At 41.7% G+C, this 21,922-nt stretch overlaps 1 protein-coding gene across 2 annotated transcripts in view; it reads left to right on the plus strand.

Moving 5' to 3' along the window:
* Positions 1 to 21,922, plus strand: part of PLXNC1 (plexin C1) — a 159,202-nt gene that overhangs the window by 47,286 nt on the left and 89,994 nt on the right. For both annotated transcript variants that reach the window (XM_005571872.3, XM_045365712.3), the window contains exon 5: positions 13,677 to 13,791. In XM_005571872.3, coding sequence (XP_005571929.3) covers positions 13,677 to 13,791 — 115 coding nt within the window. The remainder of the gene's footprint in view (positions 1 to 13,676; positions 13,792 to 21,922) is intronic.

Below are 21,922 nucleotides of genomic sequence, written 5' to 3' on the forward strand. Positions count from 1 at the left end.
AAGAATTACATGGGTTGCTTGTGGACACATCCCAGCTCCTTTTTTTATCTTGCCCTCCTGTCTTGAGGGTTCTTCTCCAAGTGACACTCCTTTCTCAAGCCCCCCAGGCCTATCATTAACCTGGTGGGACCCTTCCCACCAGGACTGTGATTGCCCTGAAACTTGACCAGTATAATCCATGGTGCACAGTAATTTATGGCCGTATTCTTCAGTAGCCTGAGTTAGTCTGTTCTGCCATCATGAGAGGTAAGCTATATACAGCAGAGAGGGCCTGATATGGCTTAGATGTTTTGTCTCCTCCAAATCTCATGTTGAAATGTGACCTCCAGTACTGGAGGTGGGTCTGCCGGGAGGGGTCGGGTCATGGGAACAGATCCCTCATGAATGGCTTGGTGCTGTCCTTGCAATAGTGAGTGAGTTCTCACTCTGAGTTCACAGGAGATCTGGTTGTTTAAGAGAGTGTGGCACCTGACCCCTCATATTCTTGCTCCTGCCCTAGCCATGTGACACACCTGTTCTCCCTTCACTTCCAGCATGATTGGAAGCTTCCTGAGCCCCTCACCAGGAGCAGACACTACCATGCTTCCTGTACAGCCTGTAAAATCATGAGCCAATTAAACCCCTTTTCTTTATAAATTATCCAGTCTCAGGTATTTCTTCGTAGCTGTGCAAAAAATGGACTAACACAGGGTCACAGAAGGCTTTGCAGTAGAAAAGTCCAGATGGATGTGACAGCTCCTCATTCAGAAGGTGGCTGCGGTGCCGCTTCCACAGGAAACCTGCCTTGAGTCCAGGCCTGGCCAGGAGACAGTGTGCATGGGTGGAGAAGAATATGCTTATCATACATTAGACACTACCTTGCACGTTCTGTGCCATGGTCCATTTAGTCCTCTTGGCACCCCATGAAGTAAGCACTATTACAATCCCCACTTTATAGAGAACAGCCTTAGCTTGTGTATAGTTTCCCACAGCTGCAGAAACAAATTCCCACAAACTCGGCAGCTTAAAACAACATGCACTTGTGATCTTATAGTTCTGGAGGTCACAAGCCTGCAATGGGTTTCACTGGGCTGAAACCAAAGCATTGTCAGGGCTGTGCTCCTGGAGGCCCTTCTTTGCCTTTTCCAGCTTCTGGAAGCAGCCAGCATTCCTTGGCTCATGGTCTCTTCCTGCATCTTCAAAACCAACAGTGTGGCATCATCAGATTACATTGGGCCCACCCAGATAATCCAAAATTATCTGCCCATTTTAAGATCCTCAACTTACATCTGCAGAGTCCCTTTTGTCATGTGCTATGGTTTGAATGTATCCCCCAAAGTTCATGTATTGGACACTTAATCCCCAGTGTAACAGTGTTGAGAGGTGGAATCTTTCAGACATGATTAGGTCATGAGGACAGAGTCCTCATGAATGGATTAATGACATTATCACAGGAATGGGTTAGTTATTGCAGGAGTGGGTTACTTATCATAGGAGTGGGTTCCTGATAAAATGATACATTAGGCCCCCTTCTCTCTCTCTTATTCTCTTTCTCTCTCTCTCGTGCTTTCTTGCCCTTCCACCATGGGATGATGCAGCAAGAAGGCCTTCACCAGATGCAGGCCCCTTGACCCTGGACTCCCCAGCCTCTAGAACTGTAAAAAAATAAATTTCTTTTCTTTATAAATTCCCCAGTTAGTAGTAGTCTGTAATAGCAACACAAAACGAACTGAGACACCATATAAGGTGACACAGTCACAGGTTCCAGGGATTAGGACGTGGACATCTTTGGGTGCCATTATTCTGCCTACCACTGGTTATACAAGTAGTGGAAGCAGGATTCAACTCTAGGCTCAGCTCCAACTCCTAAGCCGTTAGAGCAAAACAAAGAGAAACAGGCAAGTGACATGATCTGTCATGGCAGTGGGTAGAGAGGGGAGAGCCTGGAGCAAATGGCCCTAATGGAGCATTTGTGATAACTGCTATGTATAAGAAAGACATGGCACTCAGGGCCCACCTGAGTCATAGAAAACCCTCCATCTTGAAAGCTTAGGCAACCATGCATTCATTTAACAGGTATTTGCTGAGTACCTGATATGTGTCAGGCACTGTCCTAAGCGCTGGGATTCTAAGCACTAGCAGTGAGTAACACAGGTCAAAATCCCTCCACACCCATGTTCATTGCAGCACTATTCACAATAGCAAAGACATGGAATCAACCCAAATGCCCATAATGGTAGACTGGATAAAGAAAAATGTGGTACATATGTGCCATGGAATGAAAAGGAATGAGCAGCCATGAAAAGGAATGAGATCAGGTCCTTTTGGGGAATGGATAGAGCTGGAAGCCATTATCCTCAGCAAATAACGCAGGAACAGAAAACCAAATATCGCGTGTTCTCACTTATAGGTGGGAGGTGAACAATGAGAACACATGGACACAGGGAGGGGACAACACACATAGGCCCCTGTCACAGGGTAGGGTCAGGGGAGAGAAAGCATTAGGATAAATAACTAATGCATGCTGGGCTTACTACCTAGGTGATGAGTTGATAGGTACCGCAAACCACCGTGGCACACATTTACCTATGTAACAAACCTATACATCCTGCACATGTACCCTGGAACTTAAAATGAAAACAAAAATTAAAAAAAAAAAAAAATCCCTGCCCTCATGGAGTTCCCTCCAGTGAAGTGTTTTAGTTTCCCAAGGCTGCCATAACAAATTACTACCAACACAAATTTAACCTCTCCTAGTTCTGGAGGCCAGAAGTCTGAAATCAAGGTGTCAGCAGAGCTGGGCTCCCTCTGGAGGCTATAGGGGCATATCCTTCCTCACCTCTCCCAGCTCCGGGTGACTCCTGGTATTTCTTGGCTCGGGGTAGGATAACCATCTCTGCCCCGGTCTTCACATGGCCTTCTTCTGTGTGTCCAAATCTCCCTCTCCTTTCTCCTAGAAAATTCCCATTCACTGGGACACCCTAAATCCAGGATGATTTCATCTCGACATCCTTAACTCATTACATCGGCAAAGACCCTATTTCTACATAAGGTCACATTCTGAGGTTCTGATGGTCATGAATTTGGGGGAACACTCTTTAACGCATGACATGAGGGAAGATGGACAGTGTAAAAATAAATGAGGAAAGAGAGAACATGTCACAGAGTAAACAGGGCTGTGAAGAAAAATAAAGCAGAAAAAGGAAATGGGGAGTGCTAGTTGGAAGCAGGGGGCGCTAAATTTAAACAGGGGGCCCTGGAAAGCCTCAGTGAGAAGGGGCATCTGAGCCAAGACCCGAAGGGGCACACTCAGTTTTGGGGGTCTCTGCCTTCATAGGCTATTGCACTGTTGAGCGGAATGGCTGACAATTTGAGACAGAAGAGCCTTCCTCCTTTCCTTCCAATCCGGGATGTGTCCTCGTGCAGATCTCAAGCTTGACGTCTGTGCGGTGACACTTCTTTATGGTCCAGTGCGGCTCTAATGACAGCGATAATGATAATGGAATTGGGTACGGCCCCTCCTTCTCGTGTGAGGACCCCATTGTGCTGACTAATTGTGTAGAAGCAAGTAGGACAACTGGCTGTGGGGTGGAAGCGGTGGGGAGCGAAGAGGAATACGTTCTTTGGGCCTCGGGAAATTACTGGATTACCATGGCATGGGCTGAGTCCATGCATCTGGGTTACTGCGAATGCTGGAAGGGATTTGGGGGAGCTTTCCAACCTTGGAACGGGTTTGGGAGTCAACCTGTGTCCTGCGGATTCTCCACCTCCTTTTTCAGCTGTGGGAGGAGCTGTGAGTTCTATGTATTGCAAAGCAGAAGGCGAAGAGGGGATAGCAGTGTTAAGGGGCACTCTCCACCCTTGGTGTCCCAGACAGTTGGCACTGGGAAAGTGGTCGCCATGCTTAGAAGCCAGGGTTTGTTTTTTGTTTTTTGTTTCTGTGTTTAGACGGAGTCTCACTCTGTTGTCAGGCTGGAGTGCAATGGCGTGATCTCGGCTCACTGCAACCTCTGCCTCCTGGGTTCAAGTGATTGTCCTGCCTCAGCCTCCCGAGTAGCTGGGACTATAGGCGCGTGCCACTATGCTTGCCTAATTTTTGTATTTTTAGATGAGACGGGGTTTCACCGTGTTGGCCAGGATGGTCTCAATCTCTTGACCTCGTGATCCCCCCACTTCTGCCTCCCAAAGTGCTGGGATGACAGGCGTGAGCCACCATGCCCAGCCGGGTTTGTTTGTTCTTTAGTGGAGCTAGTGACTGATGTTCTCAGACCTCAGCCTCCGCTGTACTTACCTGCACCATCTCTTTAATGGATGCTCTCTGACTTCCAACAAGCACCATTAAGAACATCCCTTTTAGTAAATATATGTTGTAATGGAATAGATTTTTTTTGAAATGACCTTATCTCAGGCAGCATGCACTTTCATAAGAATGTATTGATTGGCCTTTAAATATTCCTCAAATGTTTTCACTTGTCTCTGTGACCTAGTATTTGTCCTGTTCCCAGCATCTCCTCCATATCCAAACACAATGTTCAGATCTTCATTCGAAGCCTTCCTGCCAGTATTTTGTTTTTTGCTTTTTAAACATTTGGATGCTTTTATTCTGCTATATGGAGGGTGCACTGTTTCTGATAGGCCAAATGTGGGATTTGATACTGCTTTCAGGAGGATCGGGTTTTAATATCATTGCCACCTGTTTAGTGGTGGGGAAACTGAGGCCCACAGAGGCTAAGGAATGTAGCTCCCAGTTACACAGGGAGTATATGGGAGGGCAGCTTTGAACCCAGACCTTTCTGACTCAAGAGGTGTCATTTTCACATTTTTATTTCCAGCTGTTGTTTTTTTAAAATAGCTCCCCTAAATTATTTAGTTCGTGATTTGCGTTTGGAAATAGAAAACACCAACTTTTAGTACACTCATCGCCCACAAAAGAACCACAAGGAGCAAAGGCCACACCGGTTTTGTGTGAGTGTTTCAGTCTGCAAATGTGTTTTTTGTGTGCTAAATAGCTCAGAGTTTCAAGACAAAGGCTGGTTTTCCACCACGCCAGTGAACAGGCCAACCTCGTGAACAAAAATCAATGAAATGACTTCTGCTGGTATCACTGAAACATAGACAAGAATTTAGTCACTTTAAAATTTCCTTCTTAACCCAATTCAGCTACCTTTTGTTGAATGCCAGCCGTGGGCCAGGTCCTGTACTAGGCCCTGGGGAAAACAAAGATGTATGAGGGTCTGCTGTGGAGAAGCTCACAGGTGAGTGTGGGAATAATTTCAGTACACCATGCAGAGTGCTCTAATAGCTGGTACTCAAGGCATGAAAGGACTCCAGAGAATCCTTTAATATTTAGGAGGAAAGAGAGTTGTGATTAAGAATCCTCCAAGAAGCCTTGAATTGTGTCTGCCTCCTTACATAGAAAAGGCATGTTGGGCATTGAGCTGGTGTGTGAGCAATGCCAAAGGGCATCTGGTCAACCTCATTGCCCAAATCCCTTTCTCATCACTACCATTTTGTCTTTGGCTTATGTCATCCAAGTTTTTGCCTATATTTTCTGTTCCATTTTCCCATATAATATAATAACAACTAATATTTATTGAGGCATAATTGTAAACTCTTAGAACAGATGTACATTTTTCTCCCAACTTCATCAGGTGAAAACTATTATTTGCATTTCTGCAGATGGAGAGCCTGAGACACAGAGAGGGCACATGGCTTGCTTGGGGTCACTGGCTTGCAAACTACACAACCGCTATCCCCCTTCCTTCACTAAGTTCTAGCCAAGCTGGTCTATTTCATCAGTTCCTTGCAGAGACCATACTTTAAGTGCACTCAGATACTCTGCACATGCTGTTCCTTCTGCCTGGAATGCTCTTCCCACTACAATTTTTTTTTTTTTTTTGAGACAGAGTCTTGCTCTGTCACCCAGGCTGGAGTGCAATAGCATGATCTCGACTCACTGCAAGCTCTGCCTCCAGTTCAAGCAATTCTCGTGCCTCAGTTTCCTGAGTAGCTGGGATTACAGGCATGCACCACCTCACCCGGCTAATTTTTTGTGTTTTTATTAGAGACAGGGTTTCACCAGGTTGGCCAGGATGGTCTTGAGCTCCTGGCCTCAAGTGATCTGGCCTCCCAAAGTGCTAGGATTACAGGCATGAGCCACTAGCATCAGGCCTCTTCCCACTGCTCTTATGGTTCTCATCCTTGAATGCTTAGCTGAAATGCCTACTTTCTTCACTAGCCTGTCTAAAGTAGGTTCCTTTCTCCTATATCTTTGGTTTCTGCAGAAGACATACCTCAATTTGAAATTATTTTAAATGATTGTCCGTTTATTTGGTTTTTGTCTGTGTGCCTCTCTGGACTATAAGCTCAATAAGAGAAGGAACTTAACTGGCTTATCCATTGAAATGTCCGCAGTGCCTAGTGGAGTGTTTGGCATCCAATGGGCTCTCAGTTCATATCTGTAGAATGAATGCCAGGTATGGTCCTAGGCCCTGAGGGTGCAAAGGTGAATAAAGTGGTCCTTTCCCTTTGGGGGATTTACAGTGTAGCTGGAGAGACAGGCAGGCAATCAGCAACTAATGCAGTATGCTGTGTAGACTAGGAACATGTGTAAATGTCATGGGGACACAGAGGAGGGAGTGACTGCTTTGCCTGGAGTCTGAGCAAATATCATAGAGGAGGACACTGAAATAGCCCTTGAACAAGGAACGTGATTTCACCAAGTGTTGCAGGCCCAGAGGCATTCAGGGCAGTGAGGTTAGCACACGCTCGGGAGGGCCGGGCCTGTTTGCCCTGTATGTGTTTATCAAATGCCTACTCTCCACGAGGCACTATGGAATAGATATCAGGGACAGGTATTTTTAGGAGCTTGCAGTCTAGATAGAGTGACAGACTCATCAACCAAACCTACCTGGGGATGAGTTTGAAGAGGAAGGCAGGGGCCAGATCTCAGTGTCGGGGTCAGAGATGAGCATGGAAACATGTGTTGCAGACTGGGGGTGCTGAAAGGCATGTAGGCAGGAGAGTCTGGTATGGGAGAAAGGGTATCATGAGAGATTTTTAAGCAGGGAGTAACATCATCAGCTCTTGCATAAGAATAACCCAGATGTTGGTGTGGAGGTTGATGAGAGAAACAGGAAGTGGGAAGGGGGAGACCTCATTTGGCTGCTGCAGGAACCCAGGTGAGAGGTGGGGGGTAAGCATGGGTTGTAAAGGATGCTTAGAATTAATAGGCCATGATCAGTTGGGTACAAGAGTTACCCAAACTAGCCAAAATAGGCACAAAGTTTTCTAATTTGATCCGCCATGTGGATTATTGCTCATTAAACCAGACCAGGTAGCGGTTCCCAATGTGTGTGACTAGAATTTCTCATCCCTCAGAACATCCTTCAGCAAAAAAGCTGGAAGATGGTACATCATTCGTTCTTGTCTCGGAAAGTTACAAAGCACAGTGGCGTCTTCAAGGCTCTGAGAAGTCCTGCAGCAGAGAGACTTGTTTAATTTTATTTAACTAGTGTTTCCCAGCTTCTTGGCAATAGAACCCTACTTCAATATTAACACCCAAAACAACTCCAGGAACACAGTTCAGTTTGAAAAATGCTGAGATATTGAGTAAAACTTGTATTTTCCTATATGGCCATGTCTTGGAAGAATCTACTTACTATTATGCTGGCATTTGTGATGTCGCTACCCTGGAAGCCTTTACAATTTTTGAGCAATTTGGTGTGGTAGTAAGAGATGGATGCCAGTGCCAGATACCATGCTAACTAACCTCTCTGCACCTCCGTTTCTCAACCTCTGACATGGAGGTGGTAACAATAACACCTACTTCATGGGCTGGTTGTGAGGATTACTGTGTTAATTCCCAGAAGTCCCCAGAAACAATGCCTGGCCTATGGGCACTAGGAAGGTGCTATTGTTTGAAAATGTCACCTGAAAAGCATGTGTTGGGAATTTAATCCCCAATGCAACTCTGTTGAAAGGTGGGACCTAATGAGAGGTGTTTAGGTCATGAGGGCTCTGCCTTTGTGAATGGATTAATGCCAAGCATAGAAGGGCTTCAGGCTGCAAATTCCAGTCTCTTTCTCTTGTTCACATGTGCATGCTCTCGCCCTCTCTTGCTCGTCCACCTCCCGCTGTGGGATGATGCAGCAATAAGGCCCTCGCCAGATGCAGGCCCCTCGACCTTGGACTCTCCAGCCTCCAGAACTGTAAAAAATAAATTTCTTGTCTTTATAAATTACCCAGTCTGTGGTATTCTATTATAGCAACACAAAACAGACGAAGACAGATGGGCTCAGTCACTATTAGCTATTCTGAGAGGCAGTATAGGTAGCTGATGAGACCACAGGCTTTCAGGCTACACTGCCTGACTTAGTAGGTCAGCTCCTCTGCTTGCTATCTCTGTGACCTTAGGAAAGCAATATGGAACCAGCTATGCCTCAGTTTCCCCATCTGTGAAGCAGGGACAATTATTGCAGCTACTTAGAGGTTTGTTGTGAATAATAAATGAATCAAATCATGTGAAAAGACATTGCCTGGCATGTTAGATGTTTTTGCTTAAAACAATTTTCTAAATTGTCTCTGTTATTAGCATAATTTTATCATGTAGATTGACTTTCAGCTTCAGTGATGAAGACCCAATTTTCCAATTTTTCCTGGTCTTATGTTTTGGCATTCCCCTCTTAAAGACTCTGGAGGCCTTTCATTTGAAGTTTAGTTTGTCACAGACTTCCTATTCTCTTCTATTCAGTAGGCTTGGTTTCCTCATCTCGTGGACTGGCAATTGTCAAGAAAGTCCCCCGATTCTGGGGACCACCTGACCCTTCCATTGGGCTCTGTGCCTTCTCTAAAAATGCAGACATCTGTTTCAAATCACTTAGCAAAAGACCTTGAGATGCTTTTATAGCAAAGCCCTCCCCCAGCATGGATGCAGTCTCCTGTTTCTTGGGAGAGAGAGAAGCTGGATTGTTTCCTTGTTAAAAGTTTTCTGATATTATATCAGTGTAGAATCTTTGGAACAGTTCACACTAACCCCCACATTCAAGCCACTTACCTGATATGTAGTTATCAGATTCCTTCAGGGACTGTCTGCTCTTGGTGAACAATTAGATTAGAGGATGCTGATGAAATTTGAGTGGCAGGAAGTAGAAGTTACATTTCTGAGTTCAGAGTTTCTATTTCAAGGTTGAGTAAGTGGTAAATTTTTACTGCAAGATTCTAGCCTGATAGAGTCGGCCTCTCAAGGCCCCCCAGCCCAGCCCATGGGTATTTTACCTGCTTGGAAACTTCCGCGCCTTTTCAGAGGTGGGCCTCCCTGCTCTTTATGTTGGCATGAAAACAATTAATAATTTAAGCCATGCCCATTAAAAAAAAAAAGAAATGCTGTATAAAAACAATACTGTAATAATAAATTTAAAAGTCGATCCAGCTGAGCACTGTTCCCAGACTACCAGCTGAGCAGAAACACAAATAAGTAAAGACGAAAACTGCTATATAATGCAAATGGCTGCAATCTCGTTGTTTTCTGCTATTCTTTATTGCAAATATATAGTAGTAAAGTTACATTATGGATAAGTAGGTTTTGTGGGCTAACCTGGAAACCTAATCACTGTTTATAACATTATTTCTATGGGGGAAAGTGCATTTTATATTAGAAACAGATGGTCTGCAAGAAAAATTTTTTGGCAGTAGAATGGATTTCTAAGTCCAGAGCCACCTGGAATTTTCACCTCTTGCTAGTTGTGTGGTTGTGTTGTATTCACAGCTAGTGATAGAGGAAAATTAGAGGCCTCTCAGAATCCCCGCTTCTGTTCTCCCCCAAATCCTTGCTACCCTCTTCATCCTACAGTCTCTGCCTTACCTTCTCTTTTCTCTGTTTCTGGGGTCCCCATCCCTGTGTCCTTGTCCTGGCCCAGCCCCACCCTCCAACCACTGGTTGAGGTCCCAGGAAGCCAGGAGGAACTATGAATGTCCTTTATTAAGTGGTGGTTAGGATCTATAGGAAGGCATGCAGCAAGGGGGCCAAGTTTGTGGGCTCTGAAATAAGACTTCGGCCACTTGGCAGCTGTGTGGCCTTGATATGTTACTGTACTTCTCTGAGCTTCTGTTTCATCCGTATAGAGCGGGGCTGTTGTGAGAACTAACTGCAAACACTCCCAGCAGTGCCTGGCACAGAGTAATATTCCCTCCATGCCAGTGTGTGGTGGGGTAATTATTCAGGGATACTATGGGTTACACATATTTCTAAGAACCCAGGAAGCAAACCCATTGTATAGAAAGACTTTCTAAGTTTCAAACAGTGAACTTAGAAACAAGTGTCTGGGACCTTCCTGTTTATGACTCGGGGCCAGAGTAGGTTTGGAACTGTTTTTTTTTTTTTTCTTTTTAATCTGTTGGGGGTGAGGGAGGGAGCGGTTACATACTTACATAGCTGAACGGCAATATCAAACTCTAGTATTATCTCGAATACGTTAAGCTCTACAGCAGATTTTATAGCAAACTAACAAGAACAGCTTTCTTAAATAGTTTCATTGACTGAATTGTTTCTACATACAGTGTTTTTCACATAAGGGAAGTCTTTTTAAATTAACTTTTTGGTTTGGGGGATTTTTTTTTTTTCAGGCAATCTTTGCATTTGGGCGGATTCTGTTTTCTAATTTGCAAATAGGCTTGTGTCTGCCTGCAGGCTTTATCATGAAAGTATTAGCTCTAACTGGAAATAAGGACTAGAAAAATAAAATACTGACTGGGAGTCTGAGGACTTTGGGATAGATCCTCAGTAGAGGGTGGAGCAAAAGTAACAATAAGTCAAGAAAGCAAACGTATCTCTACCAATTTCTCTAGAATATGTCCATTCTTATCCAAATCCAATTTTCCTCCTATTCTTGGCCTGAAGAAATTGAAATGAAGCCATTAAGATATCAGCCTATCTGAGAGTGCATCACTGAAGAATCAGCCTCGCTCAGAGTCCTGTGTGACAATGAGATTTTAATTTAATTAGGGCAGTGGCTCAAGTGTTTATGCGCTTGACCGTTGCTCTTGTTAACACGCAGGAATTAGAGTGATAGCTTTCGAAAGGAAATATTTCGGAGTAACTAGCTTTGTTTACTAAAATATGGGAGCTACAAGATCTGCTCTGTAAGAAATGTAAATGTATGAGTAATATGCTGTCATGAAGATTTTATAATCTGCAATATTTGAGAAGTAATAAGATACTGTTGTTGGCTGGCCATCTGGTTATACATACTTGGTGTCATGGTTTGCTTTTCATTTTTTCATTTTTTATTTTTACTGGTGAGAGGCAAGGAATAGGAGTTCAGAGGTGGTGGGGTTTTTATATATATATATGTACAAACAAGGAATTTATGTTTAGTTGCTTAACATAGTTAGATTTTGGTTTTGCCTTATGCAGAATAAAAAATGAAAGGTTCATTATATATTTTCTTTTCTCTTTTTTTTTCAAAAAAATAAAATGAAAACCTCACCGCCTAATTTGGTCCCCAGATTCAAACTTTTAGCTTAGTTTAAAAATAGTCTCTTTGGCATAAGTTGGAGTCAGACATGAATTAAAACTCTAGAAAGAAAAATCAGCAATGGAAAAGACCTATAGAGATTTCATATTTCATCCTTTCATTCAAAAATATTTATTGAAACCCTAGTATTTGCATATCATGCTGCCAGACACTGAGGGATTTGCTAAAGAAATATTAAAGACCTTCTCCCTTCTTTGAGGAGCTTAGAGCTTACTTGGGGAGAACTGAGATAGACTTAGGAAACAGTTAAGTTGTAATTCAAGGCAGCATATGATTAAATACCAAAATACGTACTTCCGACAAGAAATGCTATAGGAGTTCAGAAAAGAGAGTGAGAACTCAGTGGCACTACTGTTTTCTGCCTACAAATTGGCAAATTGTGGCACTATTTGTATGAAATATTTTACACTTGTTTTTTTGGCAGCCTTAGGCTTTGACTCCCAGGCAGCATTAAGAGCCAACAAAAATATTTGTACTCCAGTCTCTTCAGAATCGGCTTTTTTTTTTTTTTTTTTTTTTTTTTCTTATAGGCAGAGGAAGTGCCTTACACAAACCAGAGTGCCCATGAGAGGCAGGGAGTTTTTGACAGTCATGATCTATTTCAGATACAACCGAAAGAACCAGCTTCGTCATTCTGTTTTTCAATCCAGCAGTGCTTGTCTCTCCGTTGCAAACTCTCTCTGACATTGAGAGGCGGTTTAATTTGAATTTAATGTCCGTGACGGACGAGCTAGCCATCAAGGGTCAGATAAATGTATGGCTTTGGAGAATTGCTGATGAAAATCCTCCTGGTTATAATGTTGGAGAAGAAACTGACACAGATGTAGTGGGGGGTGGAACACAGATGTGCTCGCTGGGAGCAGGGTTCCCCAAATGTCAGCAGCCGGTGACACGCTAAAGGTATTGTGCTTGGGGATGACGTTTAGTGAAACTCACTGACTTCCTGTTCTATTTTTGCCATATTCAGATTAACACAGAGCTCAAAGATGAAGCCATGAGGCCTAAATTCTTAAGAATTAAGAGAGAGAGAGAGAGAGAGTAGAGGAAGGAGAAGAAATAAAACCTTTAGGAAGCCAAATACACTATTTGGGCCCATCCATTCCTCATTCTGCTCACATCCCCTCGGGGACTCCCTGTAGCTGAATGTGGTCATCACTTGGTTGCTTTTCAATCTTATGATTCATGTGTTTTCAGTTTCTCTTAAAATTCAGCATCACTGGTTTACCACCCCTGCATTTTAATCTTCAGCCTTGAGGAGGTGTAGTACTAGAAGTATTTCGTTCATTCCTTGACACTATTCAATGGATTATCTATGGAGTCCAGCACCCTTTGGTGATAACATGGCTGTTGGTGTTTGTTCTTCTTGCCGGGTCGGTGCCCCATCTGGTGAGGCAAGGGTTCCCAAGTTAGCGTGACCTAGAGTGACTGACATATCAAGCAAGCCAGTGATCTCACCACTCAGCTTCTGAGCATCTCTTTATCAAAGTAGTTGACCCTGGCCACAGCTTAAGACTTATCTGGGTCATCCTCTGAGCTGGCTGACTTGGGAAAATGGCCCTGGAAAAATGTTTCACCTATATCTTTTGATATAATTTGGTATCTGTCTAAATAAATGTTATGCAGCAGATGGTTATGGAATGTCTTATCAAATTCTTAGGCAGACTCTGCCCTTGAAATATTTCTATTTAATTATCATACTGCAAAGCACAAAATAGTAACTTTATTACTGTTATTTTCTAAAACAAAATCAAGTTACACAATAGGTTGATATTCTGGGAATGAATAGCAAACCTAAAATTTATACAATATGTGAACTCTTTCTTCCTTGAGCTGTTCTTTGCTAGGTATTTCTAAAAGGGAGTTCCTTATTTCAGAATCCATGAGAGGATGTGTTCGGATATATTTGGCGATGTCATCTTGAGAGATGGCTCAGGAGTCGAAGTTCAACACGTTGTCTACATTTGTTCTTTGCTCCTAGACATGATGGAAAAAAATGCTCTGCTGTTTTCTTGTTGCTTTTCATGGTTTTAGCATCATGTTCCTATTCTCTCTCAAATCAATAATCCACTGTACAAAGTCTGGCATTCTGTACTGAAGCCAAGTATAAAAAAGTTTTAACTAACGCATGTATGGGGTCGCTGTTTTGTTGCCACATTTTTTTAGGTGCACTTTCCAAGGAGATTGTGTACGTTCAGAGACCTTAGAAAACTGGCTGGATATTTCGTCTGGAGTGAAAAAGTGCCCTAAAATTCAGATAATTCGAAGCAGTAAAGACAAGGTAAGAGGAAAGATTTTAATTTGTCCTCATTGTATTGTCTCATTTTGCACAGCGGATGCTGACTTCCTTCTGTGTGTAAAATATCTATTAGCAATCAAACATGCTTAGTGATAGCACTCCATTCATTTAGCACTCATTAATGAATATTGAATGCCTACCAGATGCCGTCTACTCTGCAAGGTGCTGGGGATATAGCAGTAACCAAGTCACATCATGGGCCTGCTCTCGTGGAGTTTGTTGTCTTGTGGAGCTGAAGATGACTCTCAATGGTTGAACTGGAAGAAGAGTTGGACTTCTAATGTAGTAGAAATACATATTGCTTTTGAAAGTAGAGAAAAAAGAAGTTCAGATTCATGGTCAACGAGATTCCTTAAATGTGGCTTAATTGCAGAATTTTGTTTAGTGTAATGGTCCCTTATCCTAATGTGTTGAGTCTTCTCCAGTAACCATCTTACGAACATAGCTTCCAACAGTCTTGGTAGAGATGGAGAGAAGGCCAACGTGGGCAGTGACTATCCCATGTGAGGTCCTTTGGAAAGCCAGTGGGCCCTCGTTATGGCAGCACCACTCTTGACAACACATCAGCCCTGTCATTGGATGAGAGAAGGGAGCAAGGAGCATATTTAAGCATTTTCAGATGCACATGCCAACCATGCCCTACGGGAAAAGGGAATTCCTGCCTTGCAATCTCAGTGGTGCTATAAGGAGACATTTTCTCCCTAATGACGGCTCTTGTGTTATGAATAATTGCACGGAGTCCTCTGTTATGAATAATTGTACAGCAGCCAGCTGACCTGTCTGTTGAGCTCACTGTGTTCTGTTTGAATGCCATATTAACAAGGAAATGGGCCACTTTCTCTTTTCCCTTACACTTTGCCATTTCAGAGAAATGGCAAGAACTTTACCACTTACGATGATTTAACATTTAATAAAGGAGAGCCAAAGTATTTAATGAGTGATAAATAATAAAAGAATCAAGCTTTTAAGTCGTAACTGATCAGAACTAACAGATTTAAAGCTATTTGGCTGTTGTCACTTTCTGTTGTCTTCCTGGAGAAAAAAGAAAAAAAAGAACTTTCATACAAACTTCTACGAGCCCTGAATCAGAGTGAATTGATTTGGTGGAAAAGATTCTTAGGCATCTAAACTTAGGTGTATCCAAATTCTAATTTCTCTCATCAGTCTGAAAAATAGCCAAATTTGGCGCTAATAGAGAATAGTAGAAAGTAGAATACCATAATCCTTGAATATACCCAGGACTCTGATTAGTGGTTAAGATTCTGGAAGATTTTTTTTCTTACATCATTTAAAAAAATGTAAGGATAATACTTCAGCTAAATGTAGTGGGAAGAAGTAGCTTGTTCATTAAATAAAAAGTGCTGTTTATACAACTTCCTTACCTAGCTAGGGGCTCATGATTACAAGTTAATCACTGTTTATATCTAGTCTAGAACATTTCAAAAACTGCTTACCACCCAAACAACCACTGGTGTTTTCTTCCTCGCCCTAAGTCCCACTGTGGTTTACCCTAATCTTCCCAGAGACTTCCCACACAGCCACTGCCTCACTCTCTCCAGCTCACCACCACTCTCAAAGTAAAGAAGATAAGAAGTTTGTAATTTGATTAAAGCTATCCTTTCAAACCAACTTCGGACTAACTATTTTAATAGTGTTGATAAGCCATCTGATTCTATCTCTTGATCACATTATTTCAAAATATTTCCTACCCTATTGCCACCTTCAGCTTACCTGAAAATCTCAGGTCTTTGTTTAAATGAAACTGACCCTGACCTATGGAGACGGCAGTCTAGGGTCATGTTCAGTTCCATCTATTAGCTCTGTTCAAAGGCTATTTGCTACCTGCCTTTCATATACTTAGTAACATTCTAGTTACTTTGTAGGCAGAGAAAAACCTCCATATAATACAGAAGCTCTGTTCACAGAAGCTTTGTTTCTTTCCACAAAACAATTAAAAGATAGTACATCCTCATACTCACTATGGGATCAGCATTAAAAAGAAATAATTAGAGCAATTCCAGTTGTCCTGGAGGGATTTCTGTGAGGTTTTGTTGAGTAAAAACAGCAAGATGCATAAAAGTGTTCCTAGCATGATCTTACATTGACCAAAAAATGTCCCTGTACACATTTATGTATATATGTCTCTATGTGATTATTTGAGCATAGGCAAAAATATGGAGGAATTCATACACGGTTGTAAACATGGGCTCCCGTGGTGGAATGACTGATGTGGTGGAGAAGGAAAGCAGAGATATGTAATAAAAATAGAAAAGACACAGAAATAAAATTATTGTTATTATTTATTATACTTTAAGTTCTAGGGTACATGTGCACAACGTGCAGTTTTGTTACATATGTATACATGTGTCATGTTGGTTTGCTGCACCCATCAGCTCATCATTTACATTAGGTATTTCTCCTAATGCTTTCCCTCCCCCAGGCCCCCACCCCTCGGCAGGCCCCATTGTGTGATGTTCCCCGTCCTGTGTCCAAGTGATCTCATTGTTCAGTTCCCACCTGTGAGTGAGAACATGAGGTGTTTGGTTTTCTGTCCCTGTGATAGTTTGCTGAGAATGATGGTTTCCAGCTTCATCCATGTCCCTGCAAAGGACATGAACTCATCCTTTTTTATGGCTGCATAGTATTCCATGGTGTATATGTACCACATGTTCTTAATCCAGCCTATCATTGAGGGACATTTGGGTTGGTTCCAAGTCTCTGCTATTGTGAATGGTGCCACAATAAACATATGTCTGCATGTGTCTTTATAGTAGCATGATTTATAATCCTTTGGGTATATACCCAGTAATGGGATGGCTGGGTCAAATGGTATTTCTAGTTCTAGATCCTTGAGGGATCGCCCCACTGTCTTCCACAATGGTTGAACTAGTTTACACTCCTACCAACAGTGTAAAAGTGTTCCTATTTCTCCACATCCTCTCTAGCACCTGTTGTTTCCTGACTTTTCAATGATTGCCATTGACTTTTTAATGATTGCCATTCTAACTGGCGTGAGATTATATCTCATTGTGGTTTTGATTTGCATTTCTCTGATGACCAGTGATGAGTACCTTTGCATATGTGTGTTGGCTGCATAAATGTCTTCTTCTGAGAGCTGTCTGTTCATATCTTTTGCCCGCTTTTTGAGGGAGTTGTTTTTTTCTTGTAAATTTGTTTGAGTTCTTTGTAGATTCTGGATATTAGCCCTTTGTCAGATGGGTAGATTGCAAAAATTTTCTACCATTCTGTAGGTTGCCTGTTCACTCTGATGTTAGTTTCTTTCGCCGTGCAGAAGCTCTTTAGTTTAATTAGATCCCATTTGTCTATTTTGGCTTTTGTTGCCATTGCTTTTGGTGTTTTAGTCATGAAGTCTTTGCCCATGCCTACGTCCTGAATGGTATTGCCTAGGTTTTCTTCTAGGTTTTTATGGTTTTAGGTCTAACATTTAAGTCTTTAATCCATCTTGAATTAATTTTTTGTATAAGGTATATAAGGAAGGGATCCAGTTTCAGCTTTCTACATTTTTTTTTTTTTTTTTTTTGAGAGGGAGTCTTGCTCTGTCACTCAGACTGGAGTGCAGTGGCATGATCTAGGCTCACTGCAACCTCCACCTCCCAGGTTCAAGGGATTCTCCTGCCTCAGCCTCCCAAGTAGCTAGGATTACAGGCACATACCACTATGCCCGGCTAATTGGAATAAAAGTATTTCTTAAACAATGTGGTTCCTAGAGGAGAGACACTGGAACCTTTTTTTTTTTTTTTTTTTTTTTTTTTTTAGACAGGGTCTCACTCTGTCACCTAGGCTAGAGTGCAAAGAGGTGATCATAATTTACTGCAGCCTTGAACCCCTGGGCTCAAGGGATCCTCCCACGTCAGCCTCTCAAGTAACTGGGACTACAGGTGTGAACCACCACACCCAGCTAATTAAAAAAATTTTTTTTATAGAGATAAGGTCTCCCTATGTTGCCCAGGCTGGTCTCAAATCCCTGGACTCAAGTGATCCTCCCACCTCAGCCTCTGAAAGTGCTGGGATTATAGGCATAAGTGACCATGCCCATCCTAGAAACATTCTTTTACAGATCTAAACTAACACAAGGAATTCCACCATTGCTAATACTATTGACATTATTTATAAAGCTCTGTCCACTGCAGTAACACAAGAAACAAATAATACATATAATTATTCGAATTAAATATACAAAAACCATTATTTACTCATCTTAAGTGGCTGCATATCTGCAGAATCTAAATATGTTAGCTTTAAATATTATTCAAATGAATAAAAATTAAATGAAGTGCTGAATGTTCAATAAATATTTAAATATCAATAGCCTTACTACATGTCAAATAAAACAAACTTTTAACCTCATTAATAAAAGGTCCTATTCATAAAAACAACAGAACTACTCAGCCATAAACTTAAAAAGCAAGGTACATATCCTGCTTTAAAACCATTTTTGCTAAGAGATATGTGTTGAAGTCAGCTACCAAAAATAGTGATTTTGCTTTGAACAACTTAGCTTAAGCCATTCTAGTTAGATACCAGAGCAATGGTGTATTAAAGCTATTTTTTTTTTTTTTTTTTTTGAGACGAAGTTTCACTCTTGTTTCCCAGGCTGGAGTGCAATGGCATGATCTCCCCTCACTGCAACCTCTGCCTCCTGGTTCAAGTGGTTCTCCTGCCTCAGCCTCCTGAGTAGCTAGGATTACAGGTGCCTGCCACCACCATGCCTGCCTAATTTTTTTATGTTTTAAGGAGAGACGGGGTTTCACCATGTTGGCCAGGCTGGTCTCGAACTCCTGACCTCAGCTGCCTGCCTTGGCCTCCCAAAGTGCTGGGATTACAAGCGTAAGCCACTGCGCCCAGCCTTAAGGCTATTTATAATTTATCATAGCAAAACCTTATCAATTAAAAACACAAGCATAAACAAAAATAAAAACAAAAATACACAAAGCGTTTTCTTAGAATATATGGAAAACCTCTTGAACATATTCAGGCATGTTCTACATTTCTTGGTGAGAAGATATCACAAAAATAGCACTTCTTCCTCACCTATTTTTCTTGATTTCATGTAATTCCAATGATTTTTGAATTAGTGTTTATTTAAAGTTAATATAAAATTCATGGAATTTTATAAAAATATAATATAAAAGCTCATGGAATAACATGAGCTGATCAAGAATATCCAAAACATATTTTGAAAAGAAAGAAGTTGATTTAGGCAAGACCACTCCCATTAGATTGCAAACATAGATGATAGATAGATATCAACAATAATTTAATCCATGATTCTGGTTTAAAAATAGGAATATAGATTCATAAAATATAGTAGAAAGCTCAGAAATAGATGTAAAATTTTTAAGGAACAGATATCATAAAATGAGAGGAAACAAAAATTATTTCATAAAATGTGTGAGATAACTGGCTTATACTATGGAAACATAATTTCGTATTTTACATTAAATATAAAATAAAAATTAGACTAATTAAGAAATTGATATGTAAAGATAAGTCACAGAAGAACTAACAGAAAATGAAGTTGAACATAATTTTACCTCTGAAGCAATATGGTATGTAATAACAAAAGAAAAATATTCATATATATGACTTCCTTTTACAAAAAGTAAGAGTTAACTTGGCCGGGCATGGTGGCTCATGCCTGTAATCCCAGCACTTTGGGAGACCAAGGCAGGCAGATCACCTGAAGGTCAAGAGTTCTAGACCAGCCTGGCCAACATGGTGAAACACTGTCTCTACTAAAAATACAAAAATATTTAGCCAGGCATGGTGGCAGGCACCTGTAATCCCAGCTACTCGGGAGGCTGAGACAGGAGAATTGCTTGAATCCGGGAGGTGAAGGTTGCAGTGAACCAAGATCGTGCCACTGCACTCCAGCCTGGCTGACAAGAGCAAAACTCTGTCAAAAAAAAAAAAAAAAGAGTTAACTAAACCACACACTTCAGGAAAATATTTGCCACTAAAAAAATATTCATCATAAGATAATAACACTAAGAAAAATTAAAAAGAAAAACATCAGTATACCAAAAAGTAACTGGGCCAAAACACAGATATTCTCACAAGAGGAGATTCAGAAAGTAGATAGAAATATGGAAATATGTTCAACCTCACTAGTTTTCAAATAAATACAAATTAAAGCGATAATAAGCTATGCTAACACCCAGTGTTGGTGATGCCAATTAGCACAACCTTTTTGGAAAGCAGTTTGGCAGCATGTTTCAAAATTCATAAATATATTCATTCTGTTTGAAGCATTAATTTCAGCCTTAGAATCCTGAGGAAATAACTTGAAAGAAGAAAATCCCTAGGCATGAAGATGCTCTTGCAGTAGCATTTATAGAATTAGAAACCTGGAAATAACGAAACTGTTTAGCAATAAGGAATGATTCAGTATAATATGTCGATCTGATAAGAGTGTTGTACAGCAAGCAATTCTTTGGCCCTGTGGATATTGCCAGCTAATTGACACCCCAGCTGCCTTTGCATCCCATCTGCCCTTTAAGTCTTCACTCCCTCTTCATCCAGCTTGATTCAAGAAAGAGCCATCAGCCTGGTAAGGAGTCCCATGCTGGGTTTCTTAGGACAAAGCTTCAGCTTTTTAACCGTACTCACCTGGACCCCAAGTTACGCAAAAATACCTTCACCTCACTGGCTCCTCTCTCCTTCCGCTGCACCTGAAAAAACATGCTGTCTCTTCTTTTCAGGTCCACTCCAACCTGGTTTCTGCCCCACTGTTCCCCTGAACCGGTTCTTGCTAAGGTCACTAGTGAACTCCATGCAGCCGTTCCAGTGGACACTTTAAGGTCATCTTACTTGGCTGATAGCGTTCTTGAAACTGTCTTTTCCATTGCTTTCCGTGGCACGCCCACTCCGTGCTCTCCTTCTTCTCTGTGGCCAGGCCTCAATTTCCTTGCTGGGCCTTGCTGGTGCCCTCTCTCCCTGTGTCTAAATATTGGAGCCATTTAAGGCCCAGTTTTGGTTCTTCCTCTCTCCTTACTCTACATTTTGTCTGTAGACAATCTTATCCACTTTCATAGCTTTATCAATCATCTGTATGTTCATGTCTCCTTTATCCCCACCCCAGATTGCTCCTCTGAGCTCCAGGCCCATACCCAACTTGACACATCTGCTCAAGTATCACACAAGTATCTTGAACTACATACACCCCAAATTGAAGTCTTGAATCTTCCACCCATCTGCCTCTCCCTCAGTATGCCCCATCTCCATGTATGGTACCTATGGTACCTCCATCCATCCATTTGCTCGCCAGCATCCTCCATATCCACATCCCCCACTTCCAGTCCTGCCCCATGCTACTTCTAAGGGGTACCTTGACTGCCTGGTTCTTTCCCTCTCTATTGTACCATCTTAGCTCAGTCATCTCTTGATGATTCCTTGATACCATGTGACCCTCCAATTTTATTCTGGTGGAATGTTCTATACTTCTACTAGTCTATAAGCTCTTTGAGGGCAAGGACCATAGCTGTTTGGTTCACTGGTATAATCAGTACCATTGTGCAGCACTTGGCATATGTTGCAAGCTTGATAAATATTTGTGGAATAAATAAATGGAATAATTATAGTTATGTAAAACTACATATGTGAGAACTAGAAGGAAATGTGGAAACTTTAAAAGAATTGTTGAAAATGTGATTTTTAAAAATTCTGACACTCTTGTGAACTCAATTTAAGACATACATGTATACAAGATAATATGTGATAGTGTGCTAAGATGTGTGGTGCGGATATAAATGCTGTGTTGAAGATTCAGCATGAATGAGAGTTCAGGCGTTTGTTGAAGATAAGTTAGTGGGAATGGTTTGGGATCTTTTACTGAGTCCAGAATTCCCTAAAGACAATTGAACTTCAGTCCAGGTGAAGTGGACTGAAAGAACTTGCCTTCTTCCAGCATGATAATATGGCCAGAACTTTTTGAAAATGGAAAGATAGGGGTGACCTCCAGGGACTAGACAAGACTTAGCAAGCTTATCAGAGAACCAGGGAAACAGCAGAATCTTAGTTGGCAGTGCAGCAAGTCTGGGAGGAAGTGAGATGTATAACAGAAGACAGACAGCTGCCAGGTTGTCTAGACTAT

Source organism: Macaca fascicularis, chromosome 11, assembly GCF_037993035.2.
Source record: "Macaca fascicularis isolate 582-1 chromosome 11, T2T-MFA8v1.1".
NCBI lineage: Eukaryota > Metazoa > Chordata > Mammalia > Primates > Cercopithecidae > Macaca > Macaca fascicularis.